At 39.4% G+C, this 18,315-nt stretch overlaps 1 protein-coding gene across 5 annotated transcripts in view; it reads right to left on the bottom strand.

Moving 5' to 3' along the window:
- Positions 1 to 18,315, bottom strand: part of DROSHA (drosha ribonuclease III) — a 3,547,421-nt gene that overhangs the window by 3,521,574 nt on the left and 7,532 nt on the right. For all 5 annotated transcript variants that reach the window (XM_044065333.1, XM_044065331.1, XM_044065329.1 and 2 more), the window contains exon 2: positions 14,800 to 14,853. In XM_044065333.1, coding sequence (XP_043921268.1) covers positions 14,800 to 14,824 — 25 coding nt within the window. In that variant the 5' untranslated portion in view covers positions 14,825 to 14,853. The remainder of the gene's footprint in view (positions 1 to 14,799; positions 14,854 to 18,315) is intronic.

Genomic DNA, 18,315 nt, shown 5'->3' on the forward strand with positions numbered 1-18,315 from the left:
CCGGGGGGATCGATGTTCTGTAACTTCGCGGTTTAGGGCTATTGGACTTTTCAGTTTAAACAAAGGCCGTTCGAACTTATCACCGTTCAATGTGGTGATACAGACCCATGTTAACTATGCATGGTATGTGGTGTGGAGGGCCGTGGAAATCGTGCTTGTTTTTGCCTCCAAGGTCTCCTTTGTTTAGTTATGCTTTTGTTGAGGACTTCCACATATGTGGGTGTGTGTTGTTTAGGTGTGGGTGGTGTCTGAGGTGTAGTGATTGTGCTAACAACTTTCTCAGTGCCAGATATACTGGCTTGTGAGGGAAAGAGCATGGAATTTAGGTTCCTAATGTAACTGCACCTAATGCAAATTGTGTTCCTAGGTGGTAGTAGTAGGTACCAGCAAGATAAAAGACCCTTCTAAAGCCATACCCTGAAAAGAAGCACATGCCAAAACAGGGACTTGAACCCTGGACCCTCAGATTAAGAGTCTGATCTTACTGGATTGCATGAAAGCGGTAACACACACACACACACACACACACACACACACACACACACACACACACACACACACACACACACAACTATTCAATAGTCTCTTCAAGAATTTCTATTCAGAAATAACACAATTAAGAACAAGATCTTGCTGGAGGTTTATGGAATCCAATCAGAGTTGCCCAAGAAGAAAAATCTTTTACGTAATTATTACACAACTATCCCCATTTTACTTAAGTATAAATCAAATCTTGCAATCTGCATATTCTGCAAGCCAATAGTCCCTGTTTAATGGGACAAGCTGAAAAGACAAGACTAAAACCAGTAAGGGCTCTAGAACAGAGCCCAGTGGAACACCCTGTAAAACTGAAAGACAGTTAGAGTGCATTCATACGTTCAGAGGAAGGTACTAGGCTATCGGCCCTAGGGCCTATACAACCCTAGCCAAAAAGGTACCCTGGCTTTCGCCACCCAAGAAAATTATTTTCCTGTGCCCCTGTCGGGCAGAGCTACAGACGTAATCCCGGGGTGAATTTCCTATTTCCCATCCCATCATCAAGATTTTTCTTGAAGAGTGCTAATGAGGAGCTTTGTTTGATATAGACAGGTAGCTTGTTCCACAGTATGGGAAGTCTCTGGGACAGGAATCTACCCCTCCAGCATGTTCTGTTTATTGTGGTGACAAGGTTTAGGTCCCCAGAGCATGTAGCTCAGAGGGATTGGGATTTTAAGTGGAGCATGTCTAACAGTTCTGGGTTTGACATAGCTTTGTATGTTAGGCAGAGATCACCTCTGAGTAGGTGATATGCGACAGAGTAAAGCTGGAGTTTTTTTTGAGACTGTCTGCGTAAGGCATCTGTTTGAGGACGGTAATCCTCTTTGTGAGGTATTTCTGCGGCCTTTCCAGTTGTTGATGTCTTGTGAGGTACATATCAAAAGGGGAGTTGTACTCTATAATGGGTCTAATGAGTGACTAGTAGAGGGGAACAATGACCTCTTTTTTCCTGGATGAGAAACCTTTTTATGAGGAGGTGTGCCACGCAGAAGGATTTCCTGACTACTGTGGCAATGTGATTATCAAAGGAGAGACTACTACCCACCTGGGTCCCAAGGTCTCTTATCACATATTCGGCATTAAGACTGCCACCTATGTGGTAGTTCAGGGGTACAGAGTTTTTACCAAAGGGGATAACCATGCACTTTTTGGCATTGAGCTTGAGGCCATGGCTCGGGACACCAGGCATGCGTCTCAGTGAGACCCTTCTGTAGGATGCCCACATCATTTGGGGACTTGACTATAGATTCTAGTTTGCAGTCATCTGAGAACTAGTTAGCCAGAGGCCTTCTGTGTTAGCCTGTTCTTCAGAGAAGTAGATGCCAAACAGGAGAGGTCCAGGACTGAATTCTTTGGTACTCCACTTGTCACTGGTTTGAAGTTAGATTTGGAGTCAGCAACTTTTACAGTGTGGGTTCTGTCAGTGAGCCAGTTGGCAACCCATCTTGTGACATAGGGATTTATACCTAGTTTACTGAGTTTAGCTATAATTCCAGAATGGGGGAGGATGTCGAAGGCCTTGGCGAGGTCAAGATAGGCTGTGTGAACCACCTCACCCTCGTCTACGGCTTTCGTGACTGCCTCAAAGAAGTCGACCAGGTTCAGGAGGCATGATCTGCCTTTCACAAACCCAAACTGGGTGGGGTCCAGAGTTTGGAGGTTACCAATGTATCTTTATGAATTCTATGATGATATGTTCCATGGCCTTGCAGACCTGGCTCATCAGGCTAATAGGGCGATAGTTCACAGGATCAGTGGTGGCGGTGGCTTTGTGGAGTGGGACAACTGTTGCTGTGCGCCATTCAGTGGGCACAAAGCCTGACATGAGGCTATGATTGAATATGGTGCTTAGGTGGGGATCCAGTTTGTTCTGAAGTTCATATAAAAATGCAGCCTGGGATGTTGTCCGGTCCCATGGATGCTGTGTTTCTGGCTTTAGAGAGTGCTGCTTTTACCTGTGTAGTTGTGATTACAGGGACTCTGCATTCTTCCTGTATAGATATGGAACCTTTAGGGGGTGAGAGGGGGGTAGGGGGTGAGAGGGGGGTAAAGTTAGCACTGAACCTGCCAGGATGTTGGCAATATCAGTTGGTTCTGTAATTTTTGTGCCATTATGCTGTAACTCAGAGCAGATTTGGGTGTTGCCATTGAGATTCTTAACATAACTCTAGAATGCTTTGTGGTTGTCCTCAGAATCAGTGGCAATCTTGTTTTTGTAGCTAGTTTTGGAGGATCTTATAAGGGATATCAGCTTCTTACTGAGGCTGACCAGGGATCTCCTCCACTCATGGAATTTTACTCTCTTTTGCAACAGTTTCTTCCTTCTGTTGTAGAGTTTGTTTATGGCAGGGGACCACCAGATTGGCTTCCTTTTTTTGGAGGATAGCGTCTTGGTTCTATTTGGGATAGCATGATCCATGCACTCGTGTAAGTGCTTATAGAGTGCATCTGTGTAAGATTCAGCAGTCATAACTGTATTGTCCATCTGCATGGAAGTTCGCCACTTCTGTCTTAAGAAGCATGAAGTTGGCTTTTGAGAATTTTTTTACCGTGGTTTCCTTAATGGGAGGCGGGATGTGGATATCTAGGGTGATTAGCTTATGATCGGATCTGACCAGTGAGGAGTTGACTTCAGGTGTGGAACACCGGTCACTCATGTTAGTAATGACTAGGTCTAGGATATTGTTGCCCCTGGTGGGGGTGTGGATAAGTTGATTCAGGGCATTGGAATTTATGAATTCCAGAAAGCACTGAGCAAAGGAGTTAGTACAGGAGTAGTTTTCCCATTTAATGATGGGGTAGTTGAAATCGCCCAATATTAGGGTGTTTGGTTGAATCCTAACATGTTCCAGTATATCAAGAAAAGAAGAGTGGGAATCCTGGGGCATGGTGGGGGATCTGTAGCAAGCCACAATTTGGATTGCGGTTTTGCCCAGAGTTAGTTGCTCTTGGATAACCTCGGATGCATTATGCTGAGTAACTAGCCTGGAGGTGTGGATATCCTTAATGAATATGGACACACTTCCGCCTTTGGTGTTCCGGTCCAGGTTACATGGCCGAAAATTGTGGTATGGGTTGCAGCCTGGTAATGCAGGAGTACTCTCTGGAGCCTTGAACCAGGCCTCAGTCACTGCATATATATCTATGTTCTCCATTTTAAAAAGTGCCTTGAGTGAGTGCATTTTGAGATTTAGACTTCTAGCATTGAGTAGCATTACCCTCAGTTTTTGCTTACCTGAACATGTTACGGTGGTGAATTTGTCATTTGAACCTTGCCTACAAAAGCTACTATAGGGTCGGAAAGAGCCTTTGAAAGTATTCGGAATCCCAGGGGTGACCGGTGCGGGCCATCTCTGGCAAAGCATCGTGGTCTGTCGACCATGTCGTTCCAGGCAGACAGATACTGGATCCCATTAGAATGGCACCAGAAGCTTAGCCAATTAAGTCTATCATTTTGTTCTTGTACTGCAGTATCATTCTGGGGACGGCCATGGTGATGCAGCAGTTAGCGTTTCCGCTTCACAGCGAGACGTTCTCCGGTTCGATCTTCGGCTGGGATGCCTTCTGTGCGGAGTCTGCATGTCCTCCTTGTGTTCGCGTGGGCTTCCTCCAGGTGCTCCGGTTTCCTCCCACATCCCAAAGACATGCTGTAGGTGGATTGTACACTCTAAATTGGCCCTAGGTGTGAGTGTGTGCCTGTGTGGCATGTGGAAGGTTGGGCGTCGGGCTGGCAACTCAACACTGTAAGGGGTGCCAATTATGAGTAGACAGGTGATCCAGTGTGGCGACCGCTAACCGGGAAAAGCCAAAAGAAGACGACAATGACTGTGGTATCTATCTGGGTGATGGTAGGATGCTGCTCAGGGCTAGGGTCATACCTGCCTGGGCTACAAGATCGGAGAGCTCTTCCAAGTCTCTTTTCATGTAGTCCATGGAGGTACGTCTCTGGATGTTCATACCAACACGGACAATCACAGAGTCATATTTGTACTTGTTGTAGAGTGACCTGAGTGCATGGGTTATGTGGCAGATCCTGGCACCCGACAGGCAGCTGACAGTAACATTCTCCTTGTTCAGCTGAGTGGGTGTACCCATAAGTTACCATGTAGGCGATAGTCTACTTAACACCAAAAGTGTAATATGTAATATATATATTATATATATATATATATATATATATATATATATAATCTCTTATCACACTTTTGGTGTTAAGTAAACTACCGCCTACGTGGTAACTTATGGGTACAGAGTTTTTACCAAAGAGGATGACCATGCACTTTTTGGCATTGAGCTTCAGGCCATGGCTTTGACACCAGGCATCTGTCTCAGTGAGGCCCTTTTGTAGGATGTCCACATCATTAGGAGTTTCATTTATGAGTCCTAGTTTGCAGTCATCTGCGAACTTCGCTAGCCAAAGACCTTCTGTGTTTGGTAAGAAAAGTAGATACCAAACAGGAGAGGACCCAGGACTGAACCCTGCGGTACTCAACTTGTCACTGGTCTGAAGTCGGATTTAGAGTCTGCTACTTTCACAGTATGGGTTCGATCAGTGAGCCAGTTGGCAATCCATCTTGTGACATAGGGATTTATACCTAGTTTACTGAGTTTATCTAGAATTTCAGAGTGGGGGATGGTGTCAAAAGCCTTGGCGAGATCTAGATAGGCTGTGTTAACCACATTACCCTCTCCTACGGCTCTGGTGACTGCTTCAAAGTCAATCAGGTTTAAGAGACATGATCTGCCTTTTACAAACACGAACTGGATGGGGTCCAGAGTTTGGAGATTACCAATGTCTTTGTTTATTAGTTCCATGAGGATGCGTTCCATGGCCTTGCAGACCAGGCTCATTAGGCTAATGGGGCGGTAGTTCCCGGGGTCCGTGGTGGCTCCCCCTTTGTGGAGTGGGATAACAGTCACTGTTCGCCATTCAGTGGGCACAAAGCCTGAGGTGAGGCTATGATTGAACATGGTGCTTAGGTGGGGTGCCTGTTCATTCTGTCCTTCATGTAGAATGCAGCCTGGGATGTCGTCAGGTCCCATGGATGCTGTGTTCTTGACTTTGGAGAGTGTGGTTTTTACCTGTGCAGCCGTGATTACAGAAGCTTTGCATTCTTCCGGTATAGAGATGAGCCCTTGGGGGGGGGGGGTGAAGTTAGCACTGAAATTATCTGCCAGGATGTTGGCAATATCAGTTGGTTCTGTATATTTAGTGCACATTGAGATTCTTGACATAGCTACAGAATGCTATGTGGTTGTCTTTAGAATCAGTGGCGATTTTGTTTTTATAACTAGCTTTGGAAGATTTTTTGAAGGATCTCAGCCTCTTACTGAGGCGGACCAGGGGGTTCTTCCAGTCATGGGATTTTACTCTCTTTTGCAACAGTTTCTTTCTTCTGTTGTAGAATTTGTTTATGGCAGGGGACCACCACATTGGCTTCCTTTTTTTGGAGGATAGCATCTTGGTTCAGTTAGGGATAGCACAATCCATGCACTCGTGTAAGTGCTTATAAAGTGCATTTGTGTAGGATTCACCAGTCATACCTCTATTGTCCGTCTGCAAGGATGTCGTGAAGTTTGCCACTTCTGTCTTAAGAAGCATGAAGTTGGCTTTGGAGAAATTGGATACACATTAGGACAGATTAGTTCACCAACTAACTAAAATAGGTTAAATCCATAATCCATTAATAGTGTACTTATAGATGAATGAAATAATGCGTCAAATGACTCAGCTAAACCTAAGAATACCACTGAAACAGTCTCTGATAAATCTAAGGCAATAGTCACTTAATCATAAAATTCAACCAAATCGGTCAGTGTTGACTTTTCAAAACAAAATCTATGCAGATAAAACTCTATAAATCCACAATGATTATTAGGCTCAAGTAGAATCTTCCATATACATTTCACATAATACTTACAAAAGAATTGAGGGGAAACTAATAGGTAAATGATGAGACATATCAAATTTACTTACCTAATGATGGAACAATACAGCCTTTAAGCAAATTTATTAAGCACAGAGTGCAACAAAGGTAGTGATACTGTCATAATTCCTATTAAGTTTTAGGCCCTGTCTTATTTAAGGCAACTTTTACACTTTCAACCCTGATACATGGACATACACAATTATTTATAGGCAAGAACTCAAGTACTTGAAAAGTGTAAATTAAACTCATCTGCCGGACTTATTTTTGTTTGATCATAAAGATGTAATACAGTTTCTACTCAGTTATCAAATTGATATATTTGTAAAATTGTTTCTTCTCCCCAGTGCTAGATGACACTTTTGTCTCAAAGTACTTTTTTTTTTGTTATCTAAACAATTTTTTGAAGAATTTCAAATTTACTTTTAGTCTCAGGTGCAGGATTTATTGATTTCTCAAACAGTTTACAGAAGCAATTTCCCACCAGCAAGGAAGGGACTAGGTTTTAGTTGAATGTTTGAGTAAACTATTTTTTCCACTGTTGTTTGTACCATAACCACCACCAAAGTTATTATAAGCCAATCAACATCAAAGCTGCATCTTTTAGGAATAAGAGGGCAAACTACACACAAAATAAATGTGTAGCAAGGATCAAAGAATTATGATCACAGCAACTAACTGGCAACTTACATCCAAGATGGATACCTTTGTGGGAATATTTGTAAATCAAGTGTAATATTACCTCTCCTGTATCTTTGGAGTAACTGTGTTAGAGCAATGCAATCCTGTAGAAAAATTCTTGCTCAGCTAAAATGTGATATGGGTAAAGCTGTTTGATTACCAAGAACATGGTCCCAAAATTTTTACAATGGGTCTCCAAGCAGCAAATGTTTGTTCTTCTTTCGGCTTTTCCCAGTTAGGGGTCGCCACAGCGGAACTCCAGTCTGCTAATGATTGGCAGTAGATTTTGTACGGTGCCGAGGTGCCAGCTCGACGCCCAACCTTCAACGAAGGCACGCCCATTCACAGATGTCTTTCGAACGCCACTCAACAGCGGGGAGGACATGCAGACTCCACACAGAAGCCGCTCCAGCCGAGAATCAAACAGGAAAACCTCTTGCTGTGAGGTGACAACGCTACCGCTGCACCATCGCGGCTTGTCTCCAAGTAGCAAATACACGTGTTAATTGTTTTACACATTGAAGCTTTCCCATAACTACTTATTCATCTTACTGCGTCCTTGGAAGAAGGATTTGGTATTTCTATAACAAATTTCAAATTGAACTTTAATAATTATTATACTACATGTTAAAAAAAAAAAAAAAAAAAAAAAAGAAAAGGGGAAAATATCAGATTTAAAAAATCCCAGACTTATTTTCATGTTCAAGAATAAATGCCAACTCATGAGACAGTTATTACATAATAAGGCCTCATTTCACTTAAGAAAGAATTACCCCACCAGGGACCCCCCCCCTCCAATGAATTCCAGCCAATACAGCATTTTTCATACAACTCAATAAAAATGAAGCAGAAAGTAATAACTGGTCAAAAATAAATAAATAAATAAATAAATAAATAAAAGAATCTGAGAAAAATTTTAATTTCATTCTTGGGTAAACCCATTTTTACTGAGTTCTCTACCCAGATGATTAGCAGATACCACAGTTTTCAGGCAAAAGTCATAAGTAAAAGAAAGTTTCTTTAAATTTCACGATTCAGTAGTATCTTCATCAGGAAGAGGATTTAAAATCTTTAAAAATGTCTTGTTGTACTTCTCTACTTTCAGCGTCAAGCAAAGTTGTTTTATAAATACCACCTAGTGCTCGTCCTTTTAGACTTTTCTTAACAGAATTTAAAAAAAAAAAAACACTTAGAACTGTGTCAATGACATTTCTTTGAATCATGTGATTTTACAACAAAATCTGGATAGAGAACTGGGGGTGGGGGTAAAACACCCAATTCCTTGGTCGCTATCAATATCAGATAATCACCTTCAGGATCATCGTTTACACATGCTGAAACTCCTACTTCCCTTCCCTTAGTCAGGTTATTCAGTATTATGCCCATCAGTTTTTCTCCCAATTACTCTAATCCTATTAATTAGTGGTAGTAGACCACTGAATAGCATCAAGGTGTGTTGCTCTATTTTACGGATACATTAAGCTGATTTTTCTTATTTCTACAGCATTGTTTTTGTGCAATTTTTAGTATTTCCCCTTTTTAGTACATCCCCTTGTTGAATATTTCCCTTATTTGATTCTGCCTCCATTGTACTAGTGTTTGGTAGTTCTTGAGAAAGGTCACCATCATAATTTGTATAAATTTGACAACATTAGGTCAGAATATTTGTGTAAAACATCAGAATTGTCTACTACTGCCAAAGTTAACAGAGGTTGAAACTTCAGGGTCTAAACCACTTTTAAAGAATCCTCTTTTTATTAGTGTAAACAGGTGAAGTCTTCTCAGTTATTAATTAATATGAAATTCCTGTCTCAACTGAAGAAATGCCAAGTTCACATTTAAGTGGATTAAAAAAATCATCCGATTGTGTATTCCTTTGGTTAATTTTTAACTTTGTGATAGAATAACTGACAACTTGCATTTGTTCCCAAGTCAGTGAGCAGTCCATTATCAGACCTGTGAATCAGATCATTAAAATCTTTCTAAAACGTGAAAAATGGTGACTTGCTATTTCAGCAGAAAATATTTAGAGACTTCATTAAGGAATTGTCTTTAACAGTTTCAAGTATGTTGCATGACTGTCTTAGACTATGCATAAAATCTACGCACTTGGAGGCATGTTTAGTAAGTAAATGTAACTGCTCACACTACAAAAGAAAGTAATTTTAAATCATTAAATGTACACTAATTAAATAGATCCAAAATTAATGTTAAAAAGTAAAACAATATTAAACAAAACTGCTAACATAGTAACACAACTAATTAAGCTGCAAATAAGATAACAAAACTACTTTACTGAATAAATTTACACCACACCAATGTCTGGATAATGAAAAGGACAGTAAATGTGGATAAAATTATTGTAACAGAATTTATAACATACTGTAATGTAAGTCGGTAAAAAAAAGTATCTTTTTAAATGTATAATAATATGCTGAGAGTTTGGTTTAAACAACCAAGTAAGTGTACAACCAAGTTAGGAATGGGATTCTGCAGTAAACTGAAAATTACAGTTACTACTGTTGCCTCAGAGCAAGAGGTTCTCCCGTTCGATTCTTGGCTGAAGTGCGGGGAGTGCCTTCTATGTGGAGTCTGCATGTCCTCCCCGCGGTTGGATGAGCGTTCTAAAGACATGCGTAAATGGACGTGCCTTCGTTTAAGGTTGGACGTCGAGCTGGCACCTCGGCGTTCGTGAAAATCTACTGCCAATCATTAGCGGACCAGAGTTCCGCTGTGGCGACCCCTAACCGGGAAAAGCCGAAAGACAAAACAACAATTTTATACTCTAGTTAGTTGTAGTTGTTTTCTCCAGCCTTAAGAGGTTTGCATCCAATTTCATAGAGTCTTAGTCACCAATAACCTATAGTAGAAACAAATACGGACATACTGAAATAACAGAACTCAACTAAATGTCTTGTTAATTGTATAGTAAATTTTTATCTATGTATTTATTGGAATTTGATTACCAGGATCAAGCTGGGTAGGTGCCCATTTTCAGCAGAGGACCATAGAGAAAAGCTCCAATGCATTAAAAAATTTAAGAACAATGATTTTACAATCTTCAAAAATTATAATGAATTAGACAATGCGAAAACCCTGATTAAGAATAAATACAACTTATATGACAATGATTTAATATTGAGAGAATTTCTAACCAATTTATGGAAAACTTAAATGCAAGTTAGTATAATACAAAACAAGAACTGCAATATGAAGTGGGGGGGAACAAGATTATGGCATACTTGGTCGGGTCACATCAGTCAATTATTACAGAGAGCAATCAGTTTATACTGAATACATGGCAATTAACAAGGAGGCACAAAGCAGAATGTTTTGTTTTCCTTCATTCACTGAATGCAGAAACCAGGAAACTAGAAGACAAAGTAATTGGCATGCCAGTTACATCTATTTGTCAAGAGAAAAGACCGTAATCTACTGGACATTTCTTATACAAGGACTGCTGCTTTTGGGAGGGAGGGGGTGTCAAAGCCACTTTCCTGCACAGGGCAGGCATGTATTTGACTAGTTGCACGTAAAACACAGAAAGGTTCTTCGTGGTAAACTTGCTTACATTGCACAATGACAGTATTCTCATTGAAGTTCAAGAGTTGGGCGTTGTGGCAGAGCTCCTGCAATATCAGAGTCAGGAATGGATGAAGTGACCACAGTCTCTGAAAGGAAACAAGAGAGAAAACTCTGCTAAACTGTAAAATTAGATGGAAACAATAAAGTTGATACTTATCCCTAAAGATGGAGCAGGAAACATGAAGAGTCAAAGCAACAGAATATGGGGTATTATAAGAGTAAAGAGAAAGCAAGAAAGTTTACGAATGCAAGGACAAAATATGTTTAGCAGGAGATACACTGAAAGAAGCCAATGTAATCCAGTGTGCAGAGCAAATTATCAGAACATAGCACTACACTGAAACACAACATAACACCATCACTTAGTAAACATTCACTGGATTAACCGGTACATTAAGACAGTTACATATACCACAACACCAGCAACTGAAATTACACAGACTCATTAAAAGGCACAAGCTCAACATAAATAAAGCTTATCTGACTTGAATGAAATTGATAGTGTGTTGCATTTGTATCAAAGTCAACTGTTCTCTACAGCCTTACTATATATAGACATGTAATGACACATGGCACATAGCTACACTGTGAAGGAAGATGGCGAATGACTGGAAGTGGAAAACAAAGTGAGGTATATTCTACTACAATGACTCTTCATTCCCATATATGGAATTTGGTTTGAACAACCAAGCTACAGTGTCAGTGGCAAAACAGTTAGCAGACTTGCCTTTGGTTCGGAAGGCAGTGGGTTCTACTCCCATACAAAAAGATTGCAGTGCACCATAAGGGGGTGCTGCATTCCTGAGTGTGCAGCCTTTCAAATAAGACATTAAAACGAGGCCTCTTCTGCTCGAGTTGGTGTTAGCTCAGTTGGACGTAAAAGATCCCATGACACCTAGCAAAAAGAGAAGGGGAAGTTTCCAGATGCCCTGGCCAAATCTTCCCTACTAGTATAAAAACCACCCTAGGTCTCCCCTGAACAGAGGCTACTAGCCCAGTGGCACTAAGCCGGTCAAAAAAGAAGAAGAAGAAAAAAAAATAATAAGTATGGATTTATTTGATAACACAGAAAACTACAGTTACTATTTCAGGGGCCTTCTCAAGGCTTAAATGTTAACAATCAAGTTATAACAGTCTTACTAAACATGCCTACTAAACACAAAAGTATTGAAATGTCCAAAACCTATTAACAGTATGTGTGTCTTTCAGCTTTTCCCAGTTAGGGGTCTCCACAGCGGAACTCCGGTCTGCTTATGATTGGTAGTTGATTTTTACGTGCCGAGTTACCAGCCCTGACGCACAACCTTCAACGAAGGTATGCCCATTCATGCACATCTCCACGCAGAAGATGCTCTAGCTGAGAATCGAACCGGACAGCATCTTACTGTGAGACAACTCTACTGCAGCACCACCACCGCGGGAAAACCTATTAACAATATGATGCAATCTAAATCAAACATTAAATACAAACTACAGCTGCAAAAATAACCAATTAACCTATAAAAGCTATACAATTCAAATTATAAAAAGAGATCAATAGAAATGTTTTAAATGGAAGGTGGGGTATTTACTAGTGCAAGATGAAAATGCTACTGATATTAAGGTAAGAAAGTACTTTTTCGTAATTGTAATGTATCCAAGCTTTACAATACAACAAAATAAGTAAGGCAGGAAAAAAAACAAGTTAATGTTCCCATACTGTTCTAGTATTTAGCTGAAGAGGGATGTAATGTATACTGATCATATTACAAATATAATTTAAGAACAATATCAAAGTAATAGACAGCTGCCCAATTAATGTTTTGGCTTAAGCTTGAAAAATGGTGGCTCGCTCTTACTTGTGCAAAATAGCAGCTGAATTTTTTCCACTAGCATCTGCTTTTAGCTTAGGACAGACACCCTGCAAGTGTAGGCAAGTAATCATGAGAGGTATGGACAGTGTTCTGTTAGACCTTTGTTGTGCATATACGTGGTACAAAGTAATTAACTTTTAAAAAGGATACAGACAAGCAGTTCAGTGAAAAACTGTTAGGCTAAGAAATAAAATCTGAAACAGTGGGAACTTACTAGCTACACAAGCCACTGCCTCCTTGGCAACCTTTTGCACTTTAATGCATTAAACTGAACAAGGCAAAAATTCAGCTTATTTACATAAGTTAACTAGTTTATTTTTTTCCCTTAAGGCTAAAAAGTACAGTTGTGTACACTTACAATAAATGTAGATGTTAGAGTGTATTCACTGTTGCAGTCCTAACATATGGGTTATCTGGCTCCCGGTAGCCCTCAGTTAGCCAGAATACCAGAGTCCTCGGCATATGACGTCAGCTGCCGCCAGTTGTAAAACTGATGTCAGAACGTCAGGGAGGCAGCCAACGCCATTTCCTCAGTTTTTCTTGCCTCAACTGTCAGGAGTCCCCAAAAGAAGGCTAACGCAGGAAGGAAAACCCTGGAAACACGTCATACAAAAAATACAAATATATAGTCTGTGCCTTCAATTTCAACAAGTGGCTTAAGTATTGGTGTCATTCAAAGGGGATCCAATGCCTGTCAGCCTGGGATGACATGCTCGACAAGCCACGATGCTTCGTTAGGGACGGCTTGCACCTGTCACCCCTGGGCTTTCGGATATTGGCAAAGGCTCTTACTACCCCCATAATGCCTTCTTTAGGCAAGGCTCAAAAGACAAACCCACCTCCATAGGTATCACAAGGGATAAGAAACGAAGAGTAATGCTACTCAACGCCAGAAGTCTAAACCTCAAGATGCACGCACTCGAAACTCTCCTTAGCATGGAGAACATAGATATCTGTGCAGTAACAGAAACCTGGTTCAAGGATCCCGAGAGCACCCCAGCACTACCAGGTCCTTACTAATACAAAATTTTATGTTATGCACAACAACGGGTTTAGAAAGTTGGACTATAACATCTACAATGTATTAGCTTTTCAACCTTCAAAGAAAATAAATATATATGAATGTACGTGGGGGAGGGGCAAAGAGTAAACCTGTACTATAATACGCTTCATTTAAGCCACGCGTTTAAAATGCGACAACATGTAAATTATATCACTTTAAACACAAAAACCTACCAAAACCACTGAAAGAAGTTCAAACGAAATTTAAAGCACCAGCATTGAGTAGCATTACCTTCAGATCACTGGCAGAACGTACACTAGTGGCTAGAAGCCCCCTCCCTCCCCCAATAGTTACAGAACTAGTTAGTGTCTCTCCAGTAGTTAGGACTAATTTGATGTGCATGCAAGACCATAAAAGACCTTGCATATGGAAACTAAAGGAAAACATTACGTGGAATGGGAACACCTTCAAAGATTAAAAGACAAATGAAGTAGCTTGGAGGTGGATTTGTCAAAAGATATGTCATTAAGTCAAGGAAATTTAGAATTTTTACACAAAAAGTGTCTGGACAAATATTTTTATTGCCCACAAAGGTTAAGGAAAATGCTCCCAACTGCAAATTCTAACTATTGAAGATGTGAGGAAAGGGAGGATGGGAATACATTTCTGGTCATGTCCAAGACTAGGCCCATTAAACTTGACAATGTACTGATTTCCATAATGTACAGAATGAGTTGTATTTGCTTATTTACAGTTCATACGGGTGTCAAACAAATGCACCTAGTACAAATAATGTATTTGTATATTATTATGTCTGTAAATATTTATGCCAGATTGAAAACTGAATATAATTTACATGTGCTTCTTTCACACTATGAGCTGGGCAGCAGCAGAAAAGGGTCAGCTTGGCCAGCCCACTAAACTGTTCTATAAAATAAATAAAATGAGATGCACAAGGCAAACTACTAAGCAGATAACACATGAAAAACCTGCTCAGCCTACAACTTTTAACTGAGCGAGCACTTGCTCATTCTCCCAAAGGCAAACTAAATGAAAAAGTTTATTAACCTCTTATTTTTGTAGATAACTCACTCATATTTAGTAATTAATTCAAAGAGAATTTCTGTTTTAATGCAAAAACAGATTTAAAAACCAAGACATGAGCATCTGCATAAATTACTCAATCACATTTTTACCGAATATAAAAGTATACCTGTTCTGGAACTTGCTCCCCGCATCTCTTGAAAAATCCTCGGAGCAGCAGAACCTATCCAGTTATCAAAACATAATAGACTGATTAATATAAAATATGTTTGTGCAATATGAATTAATATATAAACCATTACCAGCAATTTATTCTTCCCAGCGACCGTAATTTGTTGTTCATAACATATAAACCATGTTCATGCAACATTTATTACAAACATTAAAACAAATACATTAACATTGTTTATCCATGTGAAAGACATTCAATCTCTTAGAAATAAAATAAAAAAAAAAAACATTTAAAAAGTACTAGACAATTGTTTCTTACTATAACAATTATACATAAGCAAATAAATCAGAGTGAGTATACTATAAAAAAGCACGTCAATGTACTGACACCTTCCAACCGCACATAATTTTTTAAGACTTCCGGTATTTACAGTAACACATTTCTTAAAAGGATAATTAATGTGTGACAGCCAAGAGTGAACTTTATAAATGTATCTACAAATATGTCAGTATTTGCAGCTACCTACCACCTACTAAATGGAGCTTTCGGTACCACAAATACCTTAAAAGGATAATAAATGTGCAGCTGTCACTATGTTAAAACGGCAACAATGAACCTTCCTACTTAAAACTTCTCTTACTTATCTGCACTATAAGACAGGCTCAGAAGTTTATTCTTGAGCAGGAATGACTGGAAAGACCTTTGGTATATACAGTCAAACAACCAATCTACCCTCATCCAAAAAATTACTACATGGGGTGCTGCAATTAAACTCCAAATTTAAGAAAAATATAACTTTAGTAACCAACATGTTTTGTTACGCATCTCACAATACTGTTAAACTCTAGTCTTGTATTAGAGTAGGTCTCTCTTGCCATATAGCTGGATCTTCTCAAAATATTCCATTTTGATTCCAATTATTCTGCCATCCCAACTTCTTACGACACAGTATTTCCCCAAAACATTTTCACAGAAAAAAAAAATAATTCATCAAATCAGTTTGCAGATTCTCTGGAAAAGGATAAAGCCTAGCTATAATACCCCAACTTACCTAGCTACACTCTTTACACGTCATTAGCTTCCCATCTTTCTGTAAATAATTTATATCTCACTAATTTTTATCCAATTTTCTCTTATACCATCATCATTCCCAAAATTAATCTTTAATATTTCAGTATAAAGAATCATTACCTTTCAGAACTTTTCCCCCATTTTGTAAGCCTGTGTGTTCTACTGTCCTTTCAACACACCAAATACATCAAGGGTAAGAAAAAAAAGTGTAAAATAGGGATTACCATTAACGGCTCATTCCTCATACTAACAGCATTCAAAGTCAAACGAAAAACAAAAGAACTTAATGTGCACTCTTGCTGTACTCCATTCGACATATCCATACCACCCCCTAGAAACCCTCCTATACAAGGTATAGCTTTAGACTTACTATAAACATGTTCTACAAATCATTCTTCTCTTCTACAATATCTTAATAACTCTATTGTCCCAAGTCTCAAATTATGAACTGTGGCTACATCAGTCTTTTACAAAAAATTACTAACGAGAAATTTAAGTAATCACTAGATTTCACACATTGCTCCCTTTTATACTTCACACACTTCCATTTCAACTATTTTATCTGCTACTCCCTCATTCCCATGTAAAACAGCTTATTTACTGGCCAATGCAAAACTTTTCCAATTATGGATTACGCTTTTTGCTTCCCCTTTCTCTACAATTTTATTACTCTGCTGCAAGCTTCTATTTCACCGTTTTCTATAAGACTGCTCAACATGATCAAGTGTGATCAAGTGGGGTGAATGCACAATGTGATTTCTTCCATCATTAATTCTCAAACATAAATATTCCTTACTTACCTTCAGCTTACATAACCTTCCCATTCACCCCAACTATGAACAGTAAAATACATCCAAATGATCCTGTCAAAATTTTCTCCAAAAGGACTTCAATCCAAATAAATCTATTGCCACCCTTTTTCACCCAGCAGCTTTTTTCCCAGCTTTATGAAAAATGCCTTTGGGGGGGCTGACAACTAAATCTCTCAAAAAAATTTATCCTGTTTGCAGAAATACAGCAATTATTTTGAGTACATTTTTCTCCTCACACAACTATTATCTTTAAATAAATTTAGAGGTCTGCTCTTCAACATCTCACACCAATGTACTCATTTTAATTAAAATCACCTGCACACACCAAACAAACATTAACCATTATTTATTTTTTTTATTTAACATTTTGTTGACCGGGAAAGTCCGACTAGGTTCCACAGATCCTGTTTTCAGCGGAGGCCCGGGGAGAAATGCTCCACTATTATGCAGTTTTAACATTTTTAAAATAAAGGGGCCCCCTTCTTATCTGTGATAGTTTGTGAGATACACATGTGCCTAACATGCTTGTTTCCAATAACAAGTCTAAAACTAAAGCTGTTTCAATGACTAGATGTACACTTTCCTTAAATGTCAGCACTAACATTTCACTGATTAATGCTGCCACCAGGAAAAAAAAAAAAAAAAACAAAATCTGCCTTTTTATTTATATATATATATTTTTTGGTTCAATATAAAATACTGCATACCTTTTGCAATGACTTTTCAGACTGTTAAACATTAATAGTAAGCAGCAGTCATTGTGCATTCACCTCTAAGAATTCAACTTACATTGCTTTAGTTTTCTTTCCCTTGTCACTACCCTGCCTCACGTAGTTTCAGTTCCACTTTCAATTTCTTCATGACGTTCATCTTTGTTCACTACTGCAATAGCCTTAGCTATGTGGATCATGCATAGGCTGTAACAGCCGCCCAGCTTCTCAGTGGCCTGGGCACCAGTCCCTTCACAGCTTTCCTACTGTTTGGGTGAAAAACTTCCACAATAAATTTTTTGACTAAAAAAGTATATTTTGTGTACAACTGTTTGTTCTATGTTAGGAATTCAATTACTACTACTACTGTCAGTCTTACCCGGACTTAGGCTTCCTTCTTGGCTTTATCAAAGAACAATTTGCTGGTTCATTGGTTCTTCCTTCCTTCAGCCACAATTTTCCAAACAACCTTTGCTTCAGCAGGCTACTACTTTGCTCAGCCACTGACTGCGGAGCTCTCTATAGTGCACATTAATGAGTCCTCAAACTGCTCACCTTCTTCCTTAGTTTCCTCTGGTGTAGTCCCTTTATCCACCATGGACTGGGGGTTAGACATGTCCTTTGTGGCTGCTGGAATGTCCTAGGACAGCATGGAAGAACTAGCCCCTTTGAAGGAAGGAGAGGGGAAAGCTTTAGAGCCTAGTCAGACTAGGATGCCTGTTCTCCTTAGTGAAGTCCCCGTCAGGAATTGGTCTGCTTCTACAAAAAAGAAATTTAAACATTTACCTTATTCTAAGCCGCTTAGTTTACAGAGGAACGATGTATTGGGCTTAGCTCAATTCTGGATTTACTGGTAACAGGAAAAAGGTAGTCTTCATTTTCTAAAAATTCTCAGTGCGATAGAGGAAAGTGGTTGTGAG

This window comes from Protopterus annectens, chromosome 3.part0 (assembly GCF_019279795.1).
Source record: "Protopterus annectens isolate FY-2018-M chromosome 3.part0, PAN1.0, whole genome shotgun sequence".
NCBI lineage: Eukaryota > Metazoa > Chordata > Ceratodontiformes > Protopteridae > Protopterus > Protopterus annectens.